Genomic DNA, 24,617 nt, shown 5'->3' on the forward strand with positions numbered 1-24,617 from the left:
ATTTTAAACACGTCAAAAAGTGTGTATCATTGACTGCTGGTTTCCATCCAGACTGCTGAGATCGACTTTAAGGCATGAAAACAGAAGATGGACTGTCTGAAAGTCCAAACATCTCACCTAAAACACATTCCTCTTGGTCGGTGCAGCTGTTAGAGAAAGTGGAGAACATAACGCTCACTGGGAGGGTGTGAAAAGCTCCCTCAACATGTATGAAACTCTACCTCCACCACTGTACTACATGGTATTATTAGTTCATTTAGTCTTAGCGGTGGCGGGATGTGGTTGCCTTCTGTCTCAGCTGCTGGAGAGGATCCATCTGTTACAGTTAACGGGCTGATCAGAGTGTCGTCTATTTTCATTTAGCACATCTAACTTATAACATTATCATAATGTACCATAACCTATGCTAACACATCGTATCTTATCTTATTGTATCTTATTATATCATAACATTTTGCATCATATGAGATCATCTAGGTATTTTATTTTATCCTAATGTACCGTATCTTATCTTAACACTTCGTATCTTATTGTATCTTATCGTAACATATCACACTGTATCAGATCGTCTTGTATCTTATCTTATCGTAAAATACCGTATCGGATTTTAACATATCACATCGTACAGTAACAGATCTTATCTTATTGTAATGTAGGATACCATACGCCACTAACGTAACTTAAAATAAGTACATGAACTAAGTAAAATACGTACGGAAACAACAAAACATCAGTACGGAAAACACTTCACAAACGTAACTTAAAATGCGTACAGAAACAACATAACACAACTACAGAAAACACATCACAAACATCACTAAAAAAGACGTCACAAATGTCCCTAATGTAACTTAAAATAAGTAGGTAAACTAAGAAAATACGTACGGAAACAACAAAATAAATATCAGTACAGAAAACACGTCACAAACGTCGCTAAAAACACATAAGGTGAAACTGTTGACTGAACCAATTTGCATCTTAAGTTCCGACTGATAATCAGATAAAAAAAACAACAAAAAAAACGAATACAGCGTTTACATGAAATAACAAAAACAAACATTTCCCATAAATCTTTGTGTGTTCTGTGAAATGAAAAGAGACGCCCAGACTGGTTTTATGTTTTATTCTATATACTCAGACACTGCAGCGGAAAACCATGGAAGCTTCACTTTTTCAAGATTATCCTCAGTAATCCATATTTAACACAAGCTGTAACAAATCAAAAGTAAGAATTATCATCCTCAGAATTTATTCAATTTACAAGTTGAATCACTTCTTCGCTCCGACACAACGGCTGCTCATAACGCATGCAAAGGCTTTAGAAAAATATCATGTGGAATGTTAACGCAAGACACTATAACTTCTTATGGAAATTATTGAAAAAATAAGATGATTTACTACACCATAAATAACAATTACAGCACATGTGCACTAGCAACAGTAATTATAATTTCTTTCTTTTACAACCAAAAATGATCCTCAAAAATATGTTTGTATAATTTTTTCCCCTAAACTCAAAAGGCATCTGTACTAAACCAGAGAAAGAGAATAAACCAAAGGAAGTCGGTTGCATATGTCACATTATAGTCAAGCAGTGATGCATGATGGGAGGTCCATTAAGGGGCTGCTCGCAGGGTTGGCCATTTGTATTTTCACTCCGAAATGTCGCCTTAAAAAAGAAACAAAAAATCAATCAACCTGTGTTTAATCAAGTTCAAGATTAAATTCCAGCTCCAGAGTTTATTTGCATCAGTGCTGAATCTATTTCAGCCGTCCACGAATGTTCCGATGTGCTCACAAACTTTCAATCCAGCCGTGGAAACGTCCACCATGTGAATCCATGTCAACAGATCCATATAATCCACCAGAAGATGAATGTTCAGGTATGGACAGGAAGTCACAGCTGTATGTTGTTTAAGAAAAGGAGAATCGCCTTCATATCAAAATGGATTCAAACAAGTAAATCTCAGTTCATCACTGGTGAACTGGTGCATTGAGACTGGACCAGTACAGGTACTGGTGCTTCTGAGAGGAGATACAACATCTTTAAATATTCATACCAAAAACAAGACAAGTAGACTGTTTCCACATTCGTCCTCATGGCTTTTAAATTACACACAGTCTCAAATATATCACCCTGAAGTCCTGAAATATTCATATATTTTATCTTGTTTAGACGAGATAATAACTTGTGCACACAATCGGATCGAAGACCTTTTGTGCAAAAGATGAAAATATTTTTCGGGACTTGAGGAAAGACGAGCTACAGCATCTAAAATACTCACCTAAATATGAACAGACTTTGGTGTTGTCTTGTTATAGGACAGCGGAAATGTTAGTTTACTGATTCTGACAGTTTAATAGTTAAACATTTTGGGAAATATGCATATTTCTGAGAGCAGGGTTTTTATGCTAGCCTAGTTTAGCATAAAGACTGAAAGCAGGGGGGAAATGCTAGCCGAGCTCTGTGTAAAGTAAAAAACAATACATCTATAACTAACCTATCATTAATTTACTCATTTGTTTAATCTGCACACAATTGAAGAATTAGTAAAAACAGCAGTTTGTGGTTTTTAGAGGGAGTTACACCAAAGAGTCTAGAAGCAAAGAGACAAAACTTTGGTGTTTTTAGACAACAGCCGCGGCCGCCATTTTGGACTGAAAACGCTTATTATATTTAGAATATTTTATTATTCGACATGGGCCATTTCGGTAGAATATGACAATTGAATAGAAATAATTTAGTTTTACTTTTGCACGGGACATTGTAGGCAGACGTCTTACTGGTGTCTGATAGTTGCTTTCAGTCCAAAATGGTGGAAGCGTATCTCTGCTGCTGGGAGCTGATGTTGACATGGAACAAACTATTGACTTTCTTCTTATCAATATGCGTTCTTTGTTTAGGCTCTGGAACAATTTCTTGACGAACAATCACTAACCTAAGCTAAACTAAATAAGCTAAGCTAAGCTAAACTAAGCTAAGCTAAACTAAACTAAGCTAAGCTAAGCTAACAAAGTCTTGCCTCCAGCTCTAATTAACACACAGACATGAGACATTGATATCCATCTGAACAATACAAGTATTTCCCAAAATGTTAAACTATTCCTTCAACTGTCACAATCAGTAAGATAACGTTTAGTTTAGCTCGCATCTATTGATGGCCGCTACTAGCCTATTATTAGCTACATAATGTTTTCATTAATCTGATAACTACATTTATATTTAGTGATGTCTGCTGTTTATTTGTCTACTTATGGTCATAATGACAAACTGCTGGTAAGTCACGTTTAACCATGTTGAAGCTCTCAGTCAGTCCTTTAGCTGCTGAGCTAATGCTACGTTAGCTAACAGGACGAGCTGCTGCTCAGCTCTAAATATACAAAGTCATACAAATATTGATGTAATGTGCTTTACAGTAGAACAGAGGAACTCAGACTATTATTTAGCTTCATCTGTCAGTCAATACGCTCAGTGCTCCATTTCTATCTAGCTACATCGCACAGGGCGGGAAAATGGCGCGGGGTAACGCTACATAATGTATTGACTCATCATTCTGTTAGCAAAAGCAGTCATTGCTAACTTTTAAAATATTGAAACAATAGCCTACAGAGTGTCATTTCTCAGTCAACTGCTCATTTTGTAGTTCAGCTAAGCTAGCTACATTGTGCAGGGCGGGAAAATGACACAGCTAACGCAACATAATTTATTGACTAACAGACTTATCGTCTGTTAGCAAAAGTTAGCAGTCATTGCTAAAACAATACAGTGTCATTTTTCAGTCAACTGTTCATTTTGTAGTTCGACTAACGCCGGGTTCAGACTACATAATATTTTTGTCTGTTATGGTGGTCACTGTGTCAGATTAGGTGTCCACGGCGTCGGTTGTCGTGGCGTCGGCTGTCGTGAAGTGTCCGTCGGTTGTCGTCACTAGACACACTACGGGATAAAACAGTCGATTGACGCAACAATTAATAATCGGTTTATTAATAATCGGGCTGATATCGTGTAGTCTGAACCCGGCGTAACTCATAAAATATAAGTTCATAAAACACAGTTTATAAAATGTGAAACTAAGAAGCAGCTAACGGCGTTCATCCTGCTTGATTCTATGGGGACAACATGGGCGTAAGGTCTTCAGGATATTTTATATTTATGGGGGTTATTGTTGCAATAGGCTAGCTATAATAGTTATTAAATACAGTACAGTGATGGTAATCTATATCTTCCAGAAACATCGTTGAATCTCCCTGAAATCATCTCCGTCATAAGAAACACCGGCTACATTAAGAACAGAAAAGCATCTTTAGGCTACATGTGCATTAAATTAATCTGCAGGCAGGGCAACGAAGATAAACGACAGAAACAGTTTATCACAAATTGACATCAAGGTTGTTCAGATGTTTGTGTAGAGCAGAGAGGAAGGCAGTAGGTATAAAACGGATATATACAGAGTCAGGACCCGGAGTGCTCGTATCCATGACAACTCATGACATCACAGCGGCGAGGTCTCGCACGCATTCAATCAGATCTGCATGCAACGTCCCGACACGCCTGGAAACACACCGATCCATGCACTCAAACACACACACACACACACACAGTTACTGAGCATGCTCTGAGGGTTCTTCTTCTTCTTCTTCTTCTTCTTCTTCTTCTTCTTCTACCAATACAAAACCTCATTCACTAAATCAGCCATTTAAAGGAAACACTCGTTATGTTGGGAAGAACATCTGTTAGCCATTTATACGTAGCCCTGATCCAGAACTATCAGTGTCTGGGTATTTGTGATATATACATATATGTATATATACATATATACATTTATATATATGTATATATACATATATACAATAAACTCTGCTAACAAAGTCCGCTAACAAAGTACTTATCTTTCACAATAAAAGCCCTAGATATATACAATATTTGCAGGCGAGTATTTTGCATTTTTGTGTCGTTTATTCAGTCGCTCCAGTCAACTATCTATCTATCTTTGGAGCTAGGCTAGCATTTCTTTGTGCTAAGCTACACATCTGAATCTATTTCCTCATGTAACTCTGGTAAGATGGTTAACAGTGTCGTTCCCAAAATATCGAAAATTTCCTTTAAACTGCGTTCTAAACTTTAGAAATCTACGCTAGCATCAGCTGTCATTGTAAGACATCAGATTTAAAGACATACAGGATTGAAAAATAGCCGTGGTGACGATTTAAATGTCTCAGGGATAGAGATCAGTCGTCAGCCAAAGTGCTACCGTTTTCTTCTTCTGTGGTGTTTGACTGCTGGAAGAGAAATCCTTCCTAGAAGACAAAAGAAAGAAATGCCCGAAGCGGGTTAGCTGAGTTTTAGTGCGTACAGATTGACCTCCAGGAGAGGTTAGCTAACCCGTCACTTCCGTCGTGGACACATGATGCAAGCCCCGCCCTCTGAGTCTGAGGTGTAGCGGGGCCGCCGACCCCTGACCCCCGACCCCCGACTCCCCGTCGTCCTCCTGCTGGCTGGGTTGTACTTCCTTGTTGGACGGGGATGTTGGTACCTAGAGTGCGGACACCCGGACGATGTTGGTCTGCGAGTAGTCGACGGAGCCAGATGAGGCGTTGCCTTCGGGCGTGTTGCCGGGCGGTGTGGGCATGCTGATGACGGCAGCGGTGATGTACGGCTGGTGACAGTTCAGGGGAACCGTCTCCTCAAATTTAGCGTTCAGGCTGGATCGACTGGAACGACTACAGGAAGAGAGGAGACACATCAGCACATAGATATTAAAGACAACTATGCACACCAGGTCCAGTACGAATTATCCGTATGAGTTTCCTCCTACAGTAAGTAGAGCCGTGTCAATACAACAAAAACCAGAAGAAGAATGTCTAGGAGGCTAACATTAACTACACAATACAGAAACTAATCTGACCCCAAATGTGATGCTAACGCTAACGCTAACTACACAATACAGAAACTAAGCTGACCCAATATGTGATGCTAACGCTAACGTTAACTACACAATACAGACTGAAACTGGGAGACTGAAACTGGGAGACTGAAACTGGGAGACTGATACTGGGAGACTGAAACTGGGAGACTGATACTGGGGAGACTGAAACTGGGAGACAGATACTTGGTGACTGATACTGGGAGACTGAAACTGGGAGACTAAAACTTGGAGACTGATACTGGGGAGACTGAAACTGGTAGACTAAAACTGAGTGACTGATACTGTGGACACTGAAATTGGGAGACTGATACTGGGGAGACTGATACTGGGAGACTGAAACTGGGAGACTGAAACCGGGGAGACTGAAACTGGGAGACTGATACTTGGAGACTGATACTGGGAGACTGAAACTGGGAGACTAATACTGGGAGACATAAACTGGGAGACTGATACTGGGAGACTGATACTGGGAGACTGAAACTGGGAGACTGATACTGGGAGACTGATACTGGGAGACTGATACTTCGGAGACTGATACTGGGAGACTGATACTGGGGAGACTGATACTGGGAGACTGAAACTGGGAGACTAATACTGGGAGACATAAACTGGGAGACTAATATTTGGAGACTAATATTGGGAGACTCATACTGGGAGACTGAAACAGGAGGAGGCTCTAATAGGGACGAGCTGGTCTCCCAGCTGTCCATGTTTAGGAGAAAGTTCCCAGACCTCCCACAGCCTCCCACAGCTGGACATATTCTGGATTCCAGCTCTCTGACTCTACATGGGAATACCCTGTCACATGATCTCTGGGGCCATGTGTTTATATACAGTCTGTCTGGGAGTGTGAGGCTCTACTGGTGCTGTTTATAACCGGATTTATTATATTTATCAGTTCACGTCCCCTCCTCAGTTCTTCTCTAAAAGTACCTCTTACAGATTCAGAGGCAGCTACTGAGCATTAACATATAAAACCATGATATTTTCCTTTATACCGTAGCCCGGGAATGTGTGTTTACCTCAAATCATAGTTCAGTTCAACAGTTCAACCATCATTTTAAAGAGTAACTAAACCCCCAAACCACTTTTTCAGATAAAAACCAACGTATATGTATTTAGAAGGGCTGCAACTAACGATGATTTTCATTGTCGATTAATCTGCTGATTATTTTCTGGATTGATTGATTAGTTGTTTGGTCTATAAAATGAAAATGGAAAATATGGATCAGTGTTTGTCAAAGCCCAAGATGACGTCCTCAAATGTCTCAAAGATATTCAATTTACTGTCATAGAGGAAAGAAACCAGAAAATATTCACATTTAAGAAGCTGCAATCAGCGAATATAGACTTTTTTTTACCTTAACAAATGACTCAAACCGATTAATCGATTATCAAAATAGTTTGTTATTAATTTAATAGTTGACAACTACTCGTTTAATCATTGCAGCTTTAGTATTTAGTTGTGTTGTTGATAGATTCAGGTCCAAATATTGACATTTTAGTGCAAAGTATTCTCCTTAATTGCATCCAATACCTCCCTAAGGACCTAGTAATATCCTTAGGGACCCTCTTCAAGCACTCCACAACCTTTCTAAACAGCTCTAAAACCTCCTCAAGGACATCTGGAACCTTTTCAAGGACTCCTGGAACCCCTTTAAGCACCAATGGGACCTGTAAGGACCATTAGAACCTCTAGTACCCCCTTAGCAACCTGTTCTCACTCCCAACTCCTCAAATACTGCCGTTTGGTCAGTGCTCCTCAGCATCGGAGACCGTCTCACAGAGGCACCCTTTAGTAACAGTATGTGACGAACCAGGCTTTCAACTAACTCCAATGTAAACCCACCCGTGGCGTTATTCAACGGTCAAAGCAGTGACGTAGTATTAATAGGGTGAGAGTCCGTTCATAGGTGGACGGGTCAAACAAACACAACACTTTCAACCAGGAGACCGCTATTGGTGCCCCGTGTGAAACTAAAAGAAACGTCAGTCCCGTGAGTCGTTAGTCAGTGACGTTAACATAAACCACGACCGTTTCCTAACCCTAAGTAAATGGTTGTGTTGCCTTAACCCAACTTCTTTTTTGACCTTTTGAAAGGACACTAGGCATGTAACAAGTGTATATTGACACTCCTTCCCTGGTCCGTCCAAAAGTAATGCTAGAGGGGTACCCGGTGCGTTGGTCTCTGATGCCAAAGGGGCACTGATCAAGTGGCGGTATTTGACGAGTTGGGAGTGAGAATGTGTTGCCCTTAGTGACCGCAACCTCCTCAGCTCAGTTACCCACTGAAACCTCTTCAAGACCTCCTCCTCAAACCTCTTATTGACACACTTACAGTATAAAAACACCTGTTACCTGTTGGTGAACGGTCTATCTTTGATCTGGATGGTGCTCAGCTCCTGGACGCTACCGTGCAGACCAACGGACATGTTGGAGTTGGGGACGTCGAAGGTCTTCCTCTTCCTGCGGGAGCAGCAGGAGGTGAAGCCGTGAGGCGAGGAAGACATGGAGGAAGAGCGAGACACCTGCTTCACCAGCGTTACCTCCCGGCAGCTCCCTTCATACGTCTTCTCGTCCACAAACTCGTGGTTCTGAGGCAGATAAAATGTCAAGGGTTAAAGGTTAAAGGTGGAACATTTAACAAGGCACTCCATGTAGGATGTGAGAATTGTGTATTTGTTGTGTTCTCACCGTGGTCTTCTCCAGACAGTGCAGAAGGTGGTTATGATGAATGTCAAAGTTGGGGTTGGCCTTACACACCAGCGCCTGTCCTGCTTCCTTGGACGCCTTCAGGACACAAATCATATGACCACACGGTGAGTCCGCTTCCACCCCACCCACAGCACAAAGATGGGCAGTCCCACCGCGACACACACATGGACAGGGCTAACGTTCTCACCACCTTCTTCTGACACCCTGCTGTAAGAACACTTCATCTGTTCAGGTTTTTACCCACAATCCCCTCCTGGTTCAGAGTTGGTTAGAAAGTGATGGATCGCTCAGTGCTTCAAACTCAGGCCAACGACAGCAGCCGTTCAGCAGCTTTATCACTGCTTCTCTAAATGTGTTTACTTGCTTTAACTGAAGCCTCATTTGATCCAAAGAGCCACCGTACTCATGTTGCTCAGGGGTTCAGACTGAATGTGACGCAGGTGGACGGACTGAGGATCATTGGTTAAGGAGTTCAGGTACTGACAAAGGAACAGTCAGACATTTTAGGAAGTATGCTGGTTACCTGTTTCCCGCAGAATCAGAAAACCAGCCCTGGACTAACCCACCTGGGGTCCAAGGAAGTCATGAACTTAAAAGAAGTTATCTTACTTCTGGGGACTCCAAAGGAAGTCATGACCAGGACTCCTGAGGACCCTAAAGCAATTGGGGCACCTTTCTCCCAGGGACCCTTAAGGAAGTGATGTTCCTGAATCCTAGGTACCCTAGTGGAAGGCAAGCACTTCTCTAAAGGTCTCTAAAGGAACTGACGCACCTCACTCCTGGTACCCTAAAGGAACTGAAGCACCTAACTCCTGGTACCCTAAAGGAACTGATGCACCTCATTCCTGGTATTCTAAAAGGAACTGATGCACCTCACTCCTGGTACCACAAAGGAACATGATGCACCTCACTCCTGGTACCATAGAGGAACTGATGCACCTCACTCCTGGTACCATAGAGGAACTGATGCACCTCACTCCTGGTACCACAAAGGAACTGATGCACCTCACTCCTGGTACCATAGAGGAACTGATGCAACCTCACTCCTGGTACCATAAAGGAACTGATGCACCTCACTCCTGGTACCCAAAAGGAGCTGACGCACCTCACTCCTGGTACCATAAAAGAACTGATGCACCTCACTCCTGGTACCCTAAAGGAAATGATGCACCTCACTCCTGGTACCCTAAAGGAAGTCAAGAAATCCTGAATATCACTCACTCTCACTTCTTAAAGGAGTCATGAACCTTACCCTGGTGAAAGGCACCTCACTCTTGAGGGTCCTAAGTGAAGTGACTCACCTTACTTAAGGAATTTACGGACCTCACTCCTGGGGGAGCTAAAAGAATTTATGAACTTAACTTCATGGGGACTCCAAAGACAGTTACAAGCCTTACTACTGAGGACCATAAAGCAAGTGGGGCACCTTGCTCCCAGGGATCCTAAAGGAAGTGATGTTCCTGAATCATAGGTATCCTAGTGGAAGGCAAGCATTCCACTTGTGGGGTCTCTAAAGGAAGTGACGCAACTCACTCCTGGGACCCTTTTCGGGACCTTGAAGGAAGTTGAAAAATGACCCTAAAATATGACCCTAAAATAAGTCGTGGACCTCCTGCCTGGGACACAACAGAAAGTGACAGACCTTAATCCTAAGGACTCTAACGGAAGTCACGAACCTTGCTTGCGACCCCAAAGAACGTAATGAATCTTCCTCCTGAACCTTCGTAGGGTCTCTAAAGGAGGTGACTCATCTCTGTCTATGCATTTCCTCCTGGCTTGCAGATCATGGTCACCAGGTGTGAGCTCTGACTGCTAGCCTAGCTTAGCACTTAGCTCTTTACGTACAACGTACCTCATCTGACTCTGGGCAAGACATGAAACAAGATATTTCTCAAAGTGTCAGACTGTTTCTAAAAAGATCAGAGTTTGTCGAGCGCCGCTGTCATCCACCATCACCTCTGCGTCACACTGACTCCACCCCTGTGCACTGCGGCGTGGGTCTGATTGACATGCAACTCAGCCAGATCTCATTCATCCACACGGCGATGGAACCCAAGACATGTGTTGATGATGTCATGAGTAGGGCAGCCCAAGCCACATGGGAGGGCCAATCAAAATGCACGAGTCCAAACAAAAGACACAGAAGACGAAGCTGTTAGTTTCCTGTTGAGATGTCCCACACCTGAGGACCAGGTCATGCACAGGTGAGTTAGTGTGACGGACTAATGCAAGGTGGGGTGGATGATTCTGTTCTCTATGTGAGAGCAAAGCTGAGAGAGAATAAGGAGATGCTAAAGAGAACGAATGAAAGAAAACAAGTGAGTCAGTGATGCAGCCACAGAAGGACGGACAGTTCAACAGTAACATTTCAGTTTTAAAGTCACATCAGCAGAGTGAACTTCAGAGCTCATTATCTCCATCAGCCTGCATAAAGGTGCCATACACTGTACGATTTTAGAAATTTTGTCTACTTCTTTCTCCTACTGTACGAGAAGATCATTTGCGATGTAAAGCCAAAGCTCACGATTTATGTTCTCACACTGTACGGTCTGATCGTCAACCATAACCCGAGTGATCACACTGGAGGTAAGCTAGCTACGTTTTACTAGCTATATCTATTGTACATTGTTATCTTGATAGCTACGCTCTGATTCCTGTAAAAAAAAACAAGTAGAAAAAAGGCGCCGACAGGGGAATCGGCTCGTGGTTCTGCCTCAACTGTGAGAGAGTCGGTGGACGGCCAACCAAAATTTCGGACTATTGAAGTAAAGCCACGGTGATCTGGTCTGGTTCAGGGTTACTTTAGCCGACCTCACCAGTATTCAGCACTGCAGCTGAGAGCAGCGAAATGAGGGAAAATATTTGGTGGTAAAAGTAAAAGATCCAGTAGATCAACTGGTTACAGTGGATCAAATATTACTGCTGAACAGGATAGACGGATGACAACTCGACGAGGAGAAAAAAAACATGAAAGAAGACGAAGAAGAAATTAAACGATGAACGACACCAGCACCATCCGACAGGGACTGCATGTCCGTGGTTACCTCCTCATCTGGGTCAATCAGCAGCTGGCTGCGTTTGTACTGCAAATAAGCGTTAGCCCCTCCGCTCTTCACCGCGCGAACTCTAGCAAGCCTGGTTTTCTGTTTGTGAACACATACAGATGTTACAGACGTCCATTTAGCCCGTCCAATGGTCAAAATGTTTCCTTGCTGTCTAATATATCCCACCCACTGTCAGGTGCCATTGTAACAAGATAATCAATGTTATTCACTTCACCTATCAGTGGTCTTAATGTTATGGCTGATCAGTGTATAAAGCAACATGATGGAAAACAGGAGAATAGAAACACTGAGGAGTCAGCGGACATCAGTCTGGTCAAATGTCTGACAGGTTATGATGTAATTATTATTATATATTATTTGTTTTCTCATGATTTATTTTGTGATTTTCACACAATGGAAGTCGTCTACATGTAACCACCTGACTGAAAACTAGAACGATTCTGTTACTTGGTAAATGATACAGGGTTAATGGGTTATACAGAACACCCTGACATCCTGAAAAAATATCTTTTAAATTCTTGTGTAAACAATATAAGTTGCACAAATAAAATCATTTACATGACCAACATGCTAACTTATGCAACATATGATAATTTGTGTGCACAAGATGCTAACTTGTGCAACAAAATACTAAATTGTGCAACAAGATGCTGACATGTGCAACAAGATACTAAGTTGTGCAACAAAATACTAATTTGTGCAACAAGATGCTAACTTGTGCAACAAGATGCTAAGTTGTGCAACAACATGCTAAGTTGTGCAACAAGATGCTAACTTGTGCAACAAGATGCTAACTTGTGCAACAAGATACTAAGTTGTGCAACAAAATACTAATTTGTGCAACAAGATGCTAACATGTACAACAAGATGCTAACTTGTGCAACAAAATACTAACTTGTGCAACAAGATGCTAACTTGTGCAACAAGATGCTAACTTGTGCAACAAAATGCTAATTTGTGCAACAATATTCTTACTTGTGCAACAAGATACTAAGTTGTGCAACAAAATACTAATTTGTGCAACAAGATGCTAAGTTGTGCAACAACATGCTAAGTTGTGCAACAAAATGCTAACTTGTGCAACAAAATACTAACTTGTGCAACAAGATGCTAACTTGTGTAGATCATTAAACTGGTGTAAACATTTAAAGAGACTCCCTGATCTTGTTGTTTTTCTCCCTCCTGATGTTTCGGACTGAACTTTAAAGATGTCAGCCGTGACTTTATAGGCAGTTTAATGAAAGCGATCGGTGTCGGTCACCTTCTGAGCTCGCCTCTTCTCAGATCTCTGGCTCTGGTGGTAGATTCGGCTGAAGTTGGAGACGATGACGGGAACCGGCAGGGCGATGACCAGCACACCGCTCAGAGAGCAGACGGAGCCGACGATCTTCCCCATGATGGTCTTCGGTACCATGTCGCCATACCTGACACAGACGGACAGAGACAGGCAGAGGTTCAGATTTCAACTAAAGACTGGATAGAAGAAGAGCACGTTGAAGAGCACGTTGTCACTGTGACATCACCCATTTATGGAAGACATGAAAGGCAACGGACATTTATTCTTTTCTTTCTATGTTCCTTTTTTTCCTGTGTGAAACAAGTGGAAAAGACATTTTTTAGCAGATGATGTACACCACTTCTACTGTTGACCTGCTATCTCCCCCTAAAGACCCCCTGTATCCCCCTAAAGATCACCTGTACCCCCCTGTAGCCCCCTAAAGACCCCCTGTACCCTCTAAAGATCCCCTGTACCCCCTAAAGATCCCCTGTACCCCCTAAAGTCCCCCTGTACACCCCTAAAGATCCCCTGTACACCCTAAAGACCCCCTGTAAGAAGACTAAAACGGCTCTATGGGGGGTCTCAGAGGGTTAATAATGTTTAATCGTCTGGGTGAGAGGATGAATGTGACTGTGTGAGTAAAGTACAACAAACAGAGAGTATTCAGAGAGCGTTTCCTCTGCATACAGACGGATTTTATGAATAATAAATCTTCAGTTTGCTGTCGCTGACAGAAACTCGATGTTCAAACTAAATACTCTGTTTAGTGTTTTAGTCCGTCAGCAGAAAACAGAGCTGACTCAGCGTTTTAGAAGCTGAAGCTGCAGTTCAGACGGCGTCCACACGGAGGAGCCAGATAGCTTCTTCTCTGCTCTTAATCAGCATCATCACCTCTTCTTCTTCTTCTTCTTCTTTCTTTGGAATTACTGCCAAATTATCCCAATACTTATATTACTACATTTTTAAATATTAAATTACTACAATACTAAAAAATACTTTATTATATACAGTATTTAATGCTAAAATATCCTCTATTGGTTAAAACGGGGCCCTGAGGCTGAGAAGCGGCTGCTCTTCATCAGAGGTGGAAAACCAAAACTAATAGAAGACACTTCTGATCACCATGGTGACCGATTGTCTACACAGATGTAACCTGGTAGCTGATGTCATGATTCATTTATTATTATCTATTTATCAGCAGACATGGAAATAAAGCAGATCAATTCACTTTGTATTCTTTTCCTGGAAATGTATTAAAGGAGACATATCATGCTCATCTTCAGATTCATACATGTATTTTGGGTTTCTACTAGAACATGTTTACATGCTTTAATGTTCAAAAAATGCTTTATTTTTCTCATACTGTCTGTCTGAATATATCTGTATTCACCCTCTATCAGAAACGCTCCGTTTTAGTGCATTTCAACGGAATGGCGACGGAATTGCATTGCTAGGGAAACAGCTTGGGTCCATGTTTACTTCCTGTCAGCTGATGACATTCACATCAACTGCAACAGGAAATAAACTGGGACACATTTAGAATGTTTACATTTAAAACTGTGAAATTGTCTAAATATTGTAGATTTGTGACATCACAAATGGACAGATATCCTGACAGCTTGTTTCAAACGCACAGTTTCTGAATACGGGCTGTGTGTATTTATCCGTGGATTAAGTGTTTTGATACTTTCACAGTATTTATAAAGCACTTAAACCTGCTTTATAATATAAAAGACAAAAATCTCACTTTTTACAATATGGGACCTTTAAATGAATTACCAGCTATTGGGAAATAGTGGAATATAATTATTGAATCATGTTTATAACAAAGTAATTTTTTGATACATTTTGAGTTAAACATTGGGGTAATTTGGTAGTAATTACAAAGAAATTGAAAAGAGGTTACCTGATAATAATCACCTAATTACCATGAAATGTGTGGACCTGTAAAATGAAGTGTTACCAACATGTGATAGGGTTGCTGTCTGACTATATGATATTTATTCTGTTATATAATTATATAACTATAAATATATTATATATTATTATTATCTATATATACTATTTATTACTATTATATATTATGTTGTGTGTGTTGTGTGTAGTTGAAGTGTGCGTCCTGCAGAGGGCACCGACGCTGCTTCACTCTGTTTCATCATCAATAGAACTGAAGGTTAATGATCGATTAGAAGCTCCTCATACACACATAAACACCAACATGTGTGTGTGTGTGTGTGTGTGTGAGTGTGTACTAATGAGACACACACAAACACACACACACTCACTCATCCTCCTTGATGAAGGACGCAGTCACATGACTTTGACACACACACACACACACACACACCTGGACTCTTGAGTGTGTGTTTCTAATTTTGTACGCTTGACTGTTGAAATAGTGACACACACACACACACACACACACACACACAGACTGAGACAAGGTCGCAGCCTCTGATTGGCTGCCTGAGAGACGCTGTGAAGGTTTGAAGGAGGAGACGAGGTGATCCGTCACTGACACGGAGTTTACCGTCACCTTGGACACAAAACAGAGACGGGACGCAAAGACTCAAAGACACAGAGAGACAAAGTTTACCGTCACCTTGGACACAAAACAGAGACAGGGCTCAAAGAGACAGAAGAGACAGGAGACATTAGCATGTACCGAAACATCCTGTGCAACATATTGAAGAAGAAGAAGAAGAAGACAAACATGAACACGAACATGAATGCAAATACGAAGAAGATGAAGAAGACGAAGAAGAAGATGAACAAGATAAATAAGTAGACAAACACAATGATGGAGAAGACAAAGAAGAAGAAAACGAAGGACAAGAAAAGAAGAAGAGCAGAGTGAACCTGGTGTTTCCTAAATGTAACGGCTTCTTCCTCCTGGTGGAGGTAACGGACTGTTTGAGTCAACAACTGTGAGCTCAGAGAAAACCATCAGAGTGAGACCTCTGTTTAGTTGACAGTCAGTAGAGACAAGAACCAGCAGAGTTCTACTGACTAACAGAACCCGAACCCGAACCAGAACCAGCAGAAGGTTCTACTGACTAACAGAACCAGAACCAGAACCAGCAGAAGGTTCTATTGACTAACAGAACCAGAACCAGAACCATCAGTAGGTTTGACTGACTGAGAGAAGAACCAGAACCAGAACCAGAACCAGAACCAGAAGGTTCTATTGACTAACAGAACCAGAACCATCAGTAGGTTCTACTGACAGAGAGGAACCAGAACCAGAACCAGCAGAAGGTTCTACTGACTGAGAGAAGAACCAGAACCAGAACCAGCAGAAGGTTCTACTGACTGAGAGAAGAACCAGAACCAGCAGAAGGTTCTTCCGACTGAGAGAAGAACCAGAACCAGAACCAGCAGAAGGTTCTACTGACTGAGAGAAGAACCAGAACCAAAAGCAGAACCAGCAGAAGGTTCTACTGACTAACAGCAGAACCAGAACCAAAAGCAGGACCAGCAGAATGTTCTACTGACTAACAGCAGTGAGAATCGTATGTTACATCAGAGTTCTGAAACGTTTCCTGAACGTTGGGATGATGTTCCGCTATATTTCATCTGTACCATCATCCATCCACACAGACTGACTGGTGGTGGATCATCCTGCTGCTGAGGAAGAGGAAGAGGAAGAGGACGAGGGGAAATTGACTTTCCTCTGAATCACCTTCATCATCAGGTGATACACACCGACATCACTCTGACATCACACACACGGACCCAACACAGGTGTGTATGTGTATTGACAGTGATTCAGCAGCAGTCAGCTGTTTCTGCTCCCAACAGATTGAACTACAGATCAGTGATGTCACACCAGATCAGATCAGTTCTGGGTCAACTTTAACCCTCAGACACTGGAACCTGGTCTGGTTTAATACTGAGAGGTTTGTTATGTGAGGGATAATGTACAGCTAGCGGGTCATTGTTGTGAAAGAATCCCCTTCAGGGCGATGCTGATGTCTCTCATCGCCCTGAAGGGGATTCTTTCACAACAATGACCCGCTAGCTGTACATTATCCCGATAATCACACGGCTACTTGCTGAAGAAATCAAGATTTTTACACAAAAACGGTCCGACAGAGTCCGACATCAGAGCTGCGCCCATAGCAACGGTCTGTTATACATAGCAACGGTCTGTTATACATATCAACGATCTGTTATACGTAGCAACAGTCTGCTATAAGTAGCAACGGTCTGTTGTACATAGCAACAGTCTGTTATACGTAGCAACGATCTGCTATACATAGCAACGGTCTGTTATACATAGCAACGGTCTGTTATACATAGCAACAGTCTGTTATACATAGAAACGGTCTGTTATACATAGCAACGGTCTGCTATACGTAGCAACGGTCTTTTGTACATAGCAACGGTCTGTTGTACATAGCAACGGTCTGCTATACGTAGCAACGATCTGCTATACATAGCAACGGTCTGTTATACATAGCAACGGTCTGTTAAACATAGCAACAGTCTGTTATACATAGAAACGGTCTGTTATACATAGCAACGGTCTGCTATACGTAGCAACGGTCTGTTGTACATAGCAACGGTCTGTTGTACATAGCAACGGTCTGTTGTACGTAGCAACAGTCTGTTATACATAGCAACGGTCTGTTGTACAGAAATTACAGACCGCAGAACTCCGTGATTGACAAATCAGAATCAAGTACTCAACACAGCCATGTAATAAATAGAGTTAATATTATTATCATATAGAAGAATCATCACTGATGAGGAATAAACCATATATCAGTGATTCAGAGTCAACACGGTCTAAAGATGGAGACAGGAAGTGGATCTCTTCTTCTTTGTGGGGACAAACTGCAGTCAGTTCTGATTGGTTCTACACGCACGCATGCGCACGCGCGCACACGCACACACACACACACACACACACACACACACACACACACACACACACACACACACACACACACACACACACACACACACACACACACACTGTTCAACGTTTCATAAAGTGATTTCTTGTCGCTCTCTGGGTCTGAATCATTTATGCTTCGATGTGACCGAACGCCGCCTCACTGCTGCATCGCCGCTGCCGTTAACACACACACTAATATAAATGCTGTTCAGAAGCATAAGAGAATGAAATGCCTCTCGCTAAATGAGAAACCACATTCATTATAGATAGTGTATAGTGTGTAGGTGTGTTTGTGTGTGTGTGCTATTAACACAGAGAGGAGGTGATGGAGGCTCTAACAACAACAGAGGTTTTTCATTATTAACAACATCTGGCTCCAATGCAGCAGACTGAACCTGTTCAAAATGTACCTTAAATGGAGATTTGTCAAGTATTTAATGCTCTTATCAACATGTGAGTTGACAAATATGCTGCTTTATGCAAATGTATGTATATATTTATTATTGTAAATCAATTAACACAAAACAATGACAGATAATGTCCTGAAACCCTCACAGGTACTGCATTTAGTATAAAACAATATGCTCCAATCATAACATGGCAAACTGCAGCCCAACAGGCAACAACAGCTGTCAGTGTGTCAGTGTGCTGACTTGACTATGACTTGCCCCAAACGGCATGTGATTATCATAAAGTGGGCATGTCTGTAAAGGGGAGACTCGTGGGTACCCATAGAACCCATTTACATTCACTGATCTGGAGGTCAGAGGTCAAGGGACCCCTTTGAAAATGGACATGACAGTTTTTCAGTCACTGTTTATTGAAGAAAACACATCTGAATAATTTCATAATTCTATAATTCTATGTGATGATTTATAATCAGATGACGGACGTCAGAAACTCAGATTAACTGAGTTCTGACTCTGAGATGAAAATCTACTATCTGTCAACCAAACTGTAGAATAAATATATATATATACATCAAGTATCTGATTTCCACAATGAGCTTATTATTTCAACAATTTCATTCCCCTGAAGGATTATATTATATTATATACTGTATATATACAAACACCAATTAGGCAGCAGCTGCAGCAGAAGAAGAAGTGTGGAGGACGAGGAAATGAATAAAGAGGAAGAGAAGAAGATGTAAATTTATTCCTCAGCTGTCGATGGAACGCATTAATAAGGACTGAAAATAGACACACACACACACACAAACACACAAACATGCACGCGCACACACACACACACACACACACACACACACACACACTGTTGTTGACCAGCAACTCCTCTGGGGGCTCACATTCGTCTCTAACACCGGTGTTGTGAATCAGTCGGCAAACAGAAAAATGACAAACTTTCCTATAAACAGTTCAGACTGCACAGCTCTCATGGTTCTACTGGGAGAACACGTCTCTCATGGTTCTACTGGAGAACACGTCTCTCGTTGTTCTACTGGAGAACACGTCTGTCATGCTTCTACTTTAGAACACGTCTCTCGTGGTTCTACTGGAAAACACGCCTCTCGTGGTTCTACTGGAGAACACGCCTCTCGTGGTTCTACTGGAGAACACGCCTCTCGTGGTTCTACTGGAGAACACGCCTCTCGTGGTTCTACTGGAGAACACGTCTCTCATGGTTCTACTGGAGAACACGCCTCTCGTGGTTCTACTGGAGAACACGTCTCATGGTTCAACTGGCGAACACGTCTCTCATGGTTCTACTGGCGAACACGTCTCTCGTGGTTTTACTGGAGAACACGCCTCTCGTGGTTCTACTGGAGAACACGTCTCATGGTTCTACTGGCGAACACGTCTCTCGTGGTTCTACTGGAGAACACGTCTCTCGTGGTTCTACTGGAGAACACGTCTCATGGTTCTACTGGCGAACACGTCTCTCGTGGTTCTACTGGAGAACATGTCTCATGGTTCTACTGGAGAACACGTCTCATGGTTGTGCTGGAGAACATGTCTCTCGTGGTTCTACTGGAGAACACGTCTCTCATGGTTCTACTGTGAGAACTGGAAATGAAATTATGTCACCCAGCACATAATCGGGAATAAAGTACTTGCAGTGTTGTTCTACAACGTTCCAAACACGCCACTACCAAATCTCACACAGATGTTCAACCACTCAACCCTTAAAATGTTATTACAGTTCAGTAGAACCTCCTAGTAACCACCTAAAGAACCCTGAATTCTCAACAAGGCCCACTGACCACAGGAATGACCCCTAGAATCTCCCAAAGGAACCTTAAACCTTTGAAAGATCACTAAAATCACCTGCAAGACCACTAGAACCTCCTCAGTGACTATAAGAACCACACAAAGGAGCTCCAGAAGCTCCTAAATGACCACAAGAACCAACAACAAGACCACAACAACCTACTAAAGGACAATTGGAATGTCTTCAAGGCACCTAAGGGACCTCCAACATCAACTATAGGATCCTTAGAACCCCCCTCAGTTACCACTAGAACCTCCTAAAGGACCACTAACATCAACTATAGGACCCTTAGAACCCCCTCAGTTACCACTAGAACTCACTTAATGACCACTAGAACCTCCTATAGGACGACTAAGATAAACTATAGGACCCTTAGAACCACCTCAGTTACCACTAGAATTCCCGTAATGACCGCGAGAACCTCCACCAGAGCCCGTGGAACCTCCTTAAGAACAGCTTGTAATGAACTCTGCAGTAAATAGAAATAACAAAGACTGATCCAGTGAAGTTTGTCCTGATGTGAACAGAGAGATTAAATCTGTGTTTTTTCTGCAGAGGTCTGGTGTAGAACGCAGAGTAAACAATGTTAGAGCAATCTGCAGAGGTCTGGTGTAAAACGCAGAGTAAACACTGTTAGATCCATAAAACAAAGAACATAAACGCAGAGAGACACAGTAAAATGATCTGATGCAGTCAGCACATCTCTCTGTGAGGAGACTGTGAATCTCTTCTATCTGAGTGTTAGAGCTGGTTTATCTGATCTGGGTTCAGGTCTGAGTCTAGACCTGGTCTATCTGATCTGGGTTCAGGTCTGAGTGTAGAGCTGGTTTATCTGATCTGGGTTCAGGTCTGAGTGTAGAGCCGGTTTATCTGATGGAGCGACTGATTAATCCTTCACTCTTCTCTCAGCCTGTAAAACTACCTGCTCTCCTCTTTCAGCTCTTTATCTCACTTCACGTATTAATTACTAAGTCACACTTCTATTATCCTCCCTGGCTCTCTGCTGACCTCCGCTCACAGACACAGGAGAAGAAGAAGGAGCAGGATTTATTCAATGTTTGTCCGTCTCCATCTTGGTTGTTGGACGTCCCCATCTTGGTTTTTGGCCGTCTCCATCTTGGCTTTTGCCCGTCTCCATCTTGGCTTTTGGACGTCTCCATCTTGGTTTTGGGACTACGCGTCTTGGTATTTGTCCGTCTCCATCTTGGTTTTTGGACGTCGCCATCTTGGTGTTTGGTCATTGCCATCTTGTTTTTTTTGGACGTCTCCATCTTGGTTTTTGTCCATTGCCATCTTGGTTTTTGGACGTCTCCATCTTGGTTTGTGGACGTCTCCATCTTGGTTTTTGGACGTCACCATCTTGGTGTTTGGACGTCTCCATCTTGGTTTTTGGTTGTTGCCATCTTGGTTTTTGGTCGTCGCCATCTTGGTTTTTGGACGTCTCCATCTTGGTGTTTGGCCGTCTCCATCTTGGTTTTTGTACGTCTCCATCTTGGTTTTTGTACGTCTCCATCTTGGTTTTTGAACGTCTCCATTTTGGTTTTGGGACGTCGCGTCTTGGTTTTTGTCCGTCGCCATCTTGGGTTTTGGTTGTCGCCATCTTGGTTTTTGGATGTCTCCATCTTGGTTTTCGGTCATCGCCATCTTGGTTTTTGGTCGTCACCATCTTGGTTTTTGGTCGTCGCCATCTTGGTTTTTGGACATCTCCATCTTGGTTTTTTACAACCACGAGAGGGTGGAGCTAAGTACAACCGAACGCTGAATAAGACATTTTTTAGGCGACCAACATGTTTTAATTAACGTTGATGAAGTGAAAACACACTGTGAAAGGGTTAAAGTTCTAAGATGAAAACACAGACAACTCCCAGATCGGACAACGCCGTGGTAGCGACCTGTCAATCACAAGGTAGCCCCGCCCTAAAGCATCCCCTGCTTTATGGTCTATCTGACGCTAAATGGGACCATCATTTACTAAATGAACATCATGCTGTATTGAAGAAGACTTGAAACTATAAACTCATGTTTACAATGTTTGTCATAAATCAGACAGAAGTAGGTCTGATTCAGCGTCACTAAAGATGAAGATCAATAAAGACATCGTTGTTGTTTCGAGACAATAAATCAGAGTTCAGGAGATATCGACACACAGACTGATCTGAGATCTGCTCTCATTTATAACAACAGAAAACTAATCGATCACAGCCAGTCTGAAGCTCTGACCTCTGATTGGTCCGCAGACACTGATCGATGACATCACAACTGGAGCTCTATTGATGTATTGATCGGAGATAACTGGACTCCTCTGAGCACTTCATCTCCCATCATCTGACACTGAGACTGGACACAAGATGGCCGCCAGCAGAGAGGTCTCACTCTGATCAAAATTCATTTACTCAAACTCTGAGATAAACGTTTGTCGGTTCAAAATAACTTCTGATTCCTTCAGACAGAGATTCATTTAATCTGCAAATATAATACCTCAGTGTGTGTAGGTAGGTGTGTGTGTGTGTGTGTGTGTTGTGGCTGTTTGTTGAACAGATTAAAGAACCAAAAGGCCTTCAGAGGAAGTTTAATCACCATGTCTGATCCTCTCACCCTGCAGCCAACACAATACATGATAATCCAGCTCAACAAACACACGCACACACACACACACACACACATATTGTTTTATGGGTCATATTTCAGGAGGAATTCTTCATTTTTAACATATTTCTTCACTTTTTTCAATCATTTTTTAAATTTCAAAACCAACGATTTCGCAGCTTAATTGGAGCCTGTTCACACCTGTTCACACCTGTTCACACCTGTTCACACCTGTTCACACCTGGCATCAGATCACAAGAGAACAGCTTTAAATAACCTGTTGCAGTGTACTTATTATTATTATTTTTTTTTTCATTCTTTAAAAGTCACCAGAATGCAGGAAACAAAGTCTCAAGGTTGGCAAGTATGACGTGTGGCGTAGTGACTAAAGTGAGCTGCTAATCGCTAACATGCTAGCTAGCTTCAACAACATCTGTGTTTCCTCCCTCCAGACATCCTGCTGTGGTTTCATCGATAAATTAAAAATACATTACAGGCCAAACATTGGAATAAATAATAAAGACAATCACATGAAAACAGACGAGTGAGTGAAGCTGAATGTCTGAGATAACTGACTCAGACACATCTCAATGACTTATATATATTATCTATTTACATAAAAGAGAGTCTCTGGAGGTCTTTATAAACTGGTCAGAAGCAGCTGGATTGCTATATGTGGTTTGTAAAGTGTGAAATGATGAAGTGGAAACAGAGATTTAGATTTAATAATCGGAATCTTTTCCTCCGTGTTGCAGAAAAAGTTTCCGTTCCTGGGCGAAGCAGCAAAGTTTTCTGCCGATGAGGAAATTATGATGATAAATGAGGACGGAGACACATTTGAGGAGGAAGATAATGATGCTGGATTTTGCATGAACGGGCTGAAAAATGGTTCAGAGGTTTCATTACTGACTGAAAAATAACTTTCCTAATGTTTCCTGCAGGGAAAGGTCAGAGCTGTTGTTTGTCTCCCTGCTTCATCTCATTAACTGGCTCACTTTAGTCTATTTTATAAAGGTGTGAATGAGCTGAAACCAGGTCAGTGTAGAGGAACAACCAATTATCTCTGAATTAACCTCCAATACTATATTATATATTTCTTATGTATAACCCATGACCCAACATCAGGTGTTTCAATCAGGAGACGGACGACTGACTCTGGACAATCTGCATGTTAGATCAAGTTGACCAATCACAGGAGGAGGAGGAGGCGGAGGAGGAAGAAGAAGAGGAGGAGGAGATGGAGCAGCAGCAGTAGGAGGAGGATAAGAGAAAATAAATAGTATCTCTTCTCCTGCAGGTCGAGACAATAACTCTTTTCTGAGCCAGTGAAACTCTTCTATCGTGACTAATTGAGAAGCCAGATGATGTGTCTGGTTGCGCTGCAGCGTTGACCTCTGACCTCTGACCCCGACGGGCGGCCTGCCAACGGGTTTACATCTCCCCCTAACGAGCTGCTGCTGTAAACGAGAGAGCTCACTGACTAATTACTGTAAACAAGTTTTTAACGGTCGCTGAAATGGAGGAAGATCAGCTTTCAGCCCTGCAGACATCCACTAAAGTCCACTGACTCTGGATCAGCTTCAGATCAGACTGACTTTACATTAATAAAGAGCTGTTTATAAAGAGATCCACACATCCTTTAGTAAGTAAAATACGTATGTAAACTAAGTAAAATACGTAGGTAAACTAAGTAAAATACGCAGGTAAACTAAGTAAAATACTTAGGAAAACTAACTAAAATAAGAAGGTAAACTAAGTAAAATAAGTAGGTAAACTAAGTCACACACGTAGGTAAACTAAGTAGGTAAACTAAGTCAAATAAGTAAGTAAACTAAGTAAAATAAGACAGTAAACAAAGTTAAATAAGTAGGTAAACTTAGTAAAATAAGTAGGTAAGCTAAGTAAAATA

At 42.0% G+C, this 24,617-nt stretch overlaps 1 protein-coding gene across 2 annotated transcripts in view; it reads right to left on the reverse strand.

Moving 5' to 3' along the window:
- Positions 1–1,108: 1,108 nt before the first annotated feature.
- LOC119483008 (potassium voltage-gated channel subfamily D member 2-like) overlaps positions 1,109–24,617 on the reverse strand; it is a 49,780-nt gene continuing 26,271 nt past the window's right edge. The window contains exons 2-6 of one of the 2 annotated variants that reach the window (XM_037760992.1): positions 12,970–13,132; positions 11,657–11,786; positions 8,623–8,702; positions 8,287–8,522; positions 1,109–5,721 (exon numbers count right to left, since the gene is read on the reverse strand). In XM_037760992.1, coding sequence (XP_037616920.1) covers positions 5,535–5,721; positions 8,287–8,522; positions 8,623–8,702; positions 11,657–11,786; positions 12,970–13,132 — 796 coding nt within the window. In that variant the 3' untranslated portion in view covers positions 1,109–5,534. Of the gene's footprint in view, positions 5,722–8,286; positions 8,523–8,622; positions 8,719–11,656; positions 11,787–12,969; positions 13,133–24,617 lie in introns of both variants that reach the window. The other variant, XM_037760991.1, reaches the window with a different exon arrangement.

This window comes from Sebastes umbrosus, chromosome 23, assembly GCF_015220745.1.
Source record: "Sebastes umbrosus isolate fSebUmb1 chromosome 23, fSebUmb1.pri, whole genome shotgun sequence".
NCBI classification, from domain to species: Eukaryota; Metazoa; Chordata; class Actinopteri; order Perciformes; family Sebastidae; genus Sebastes; species Sebastes umbrosus.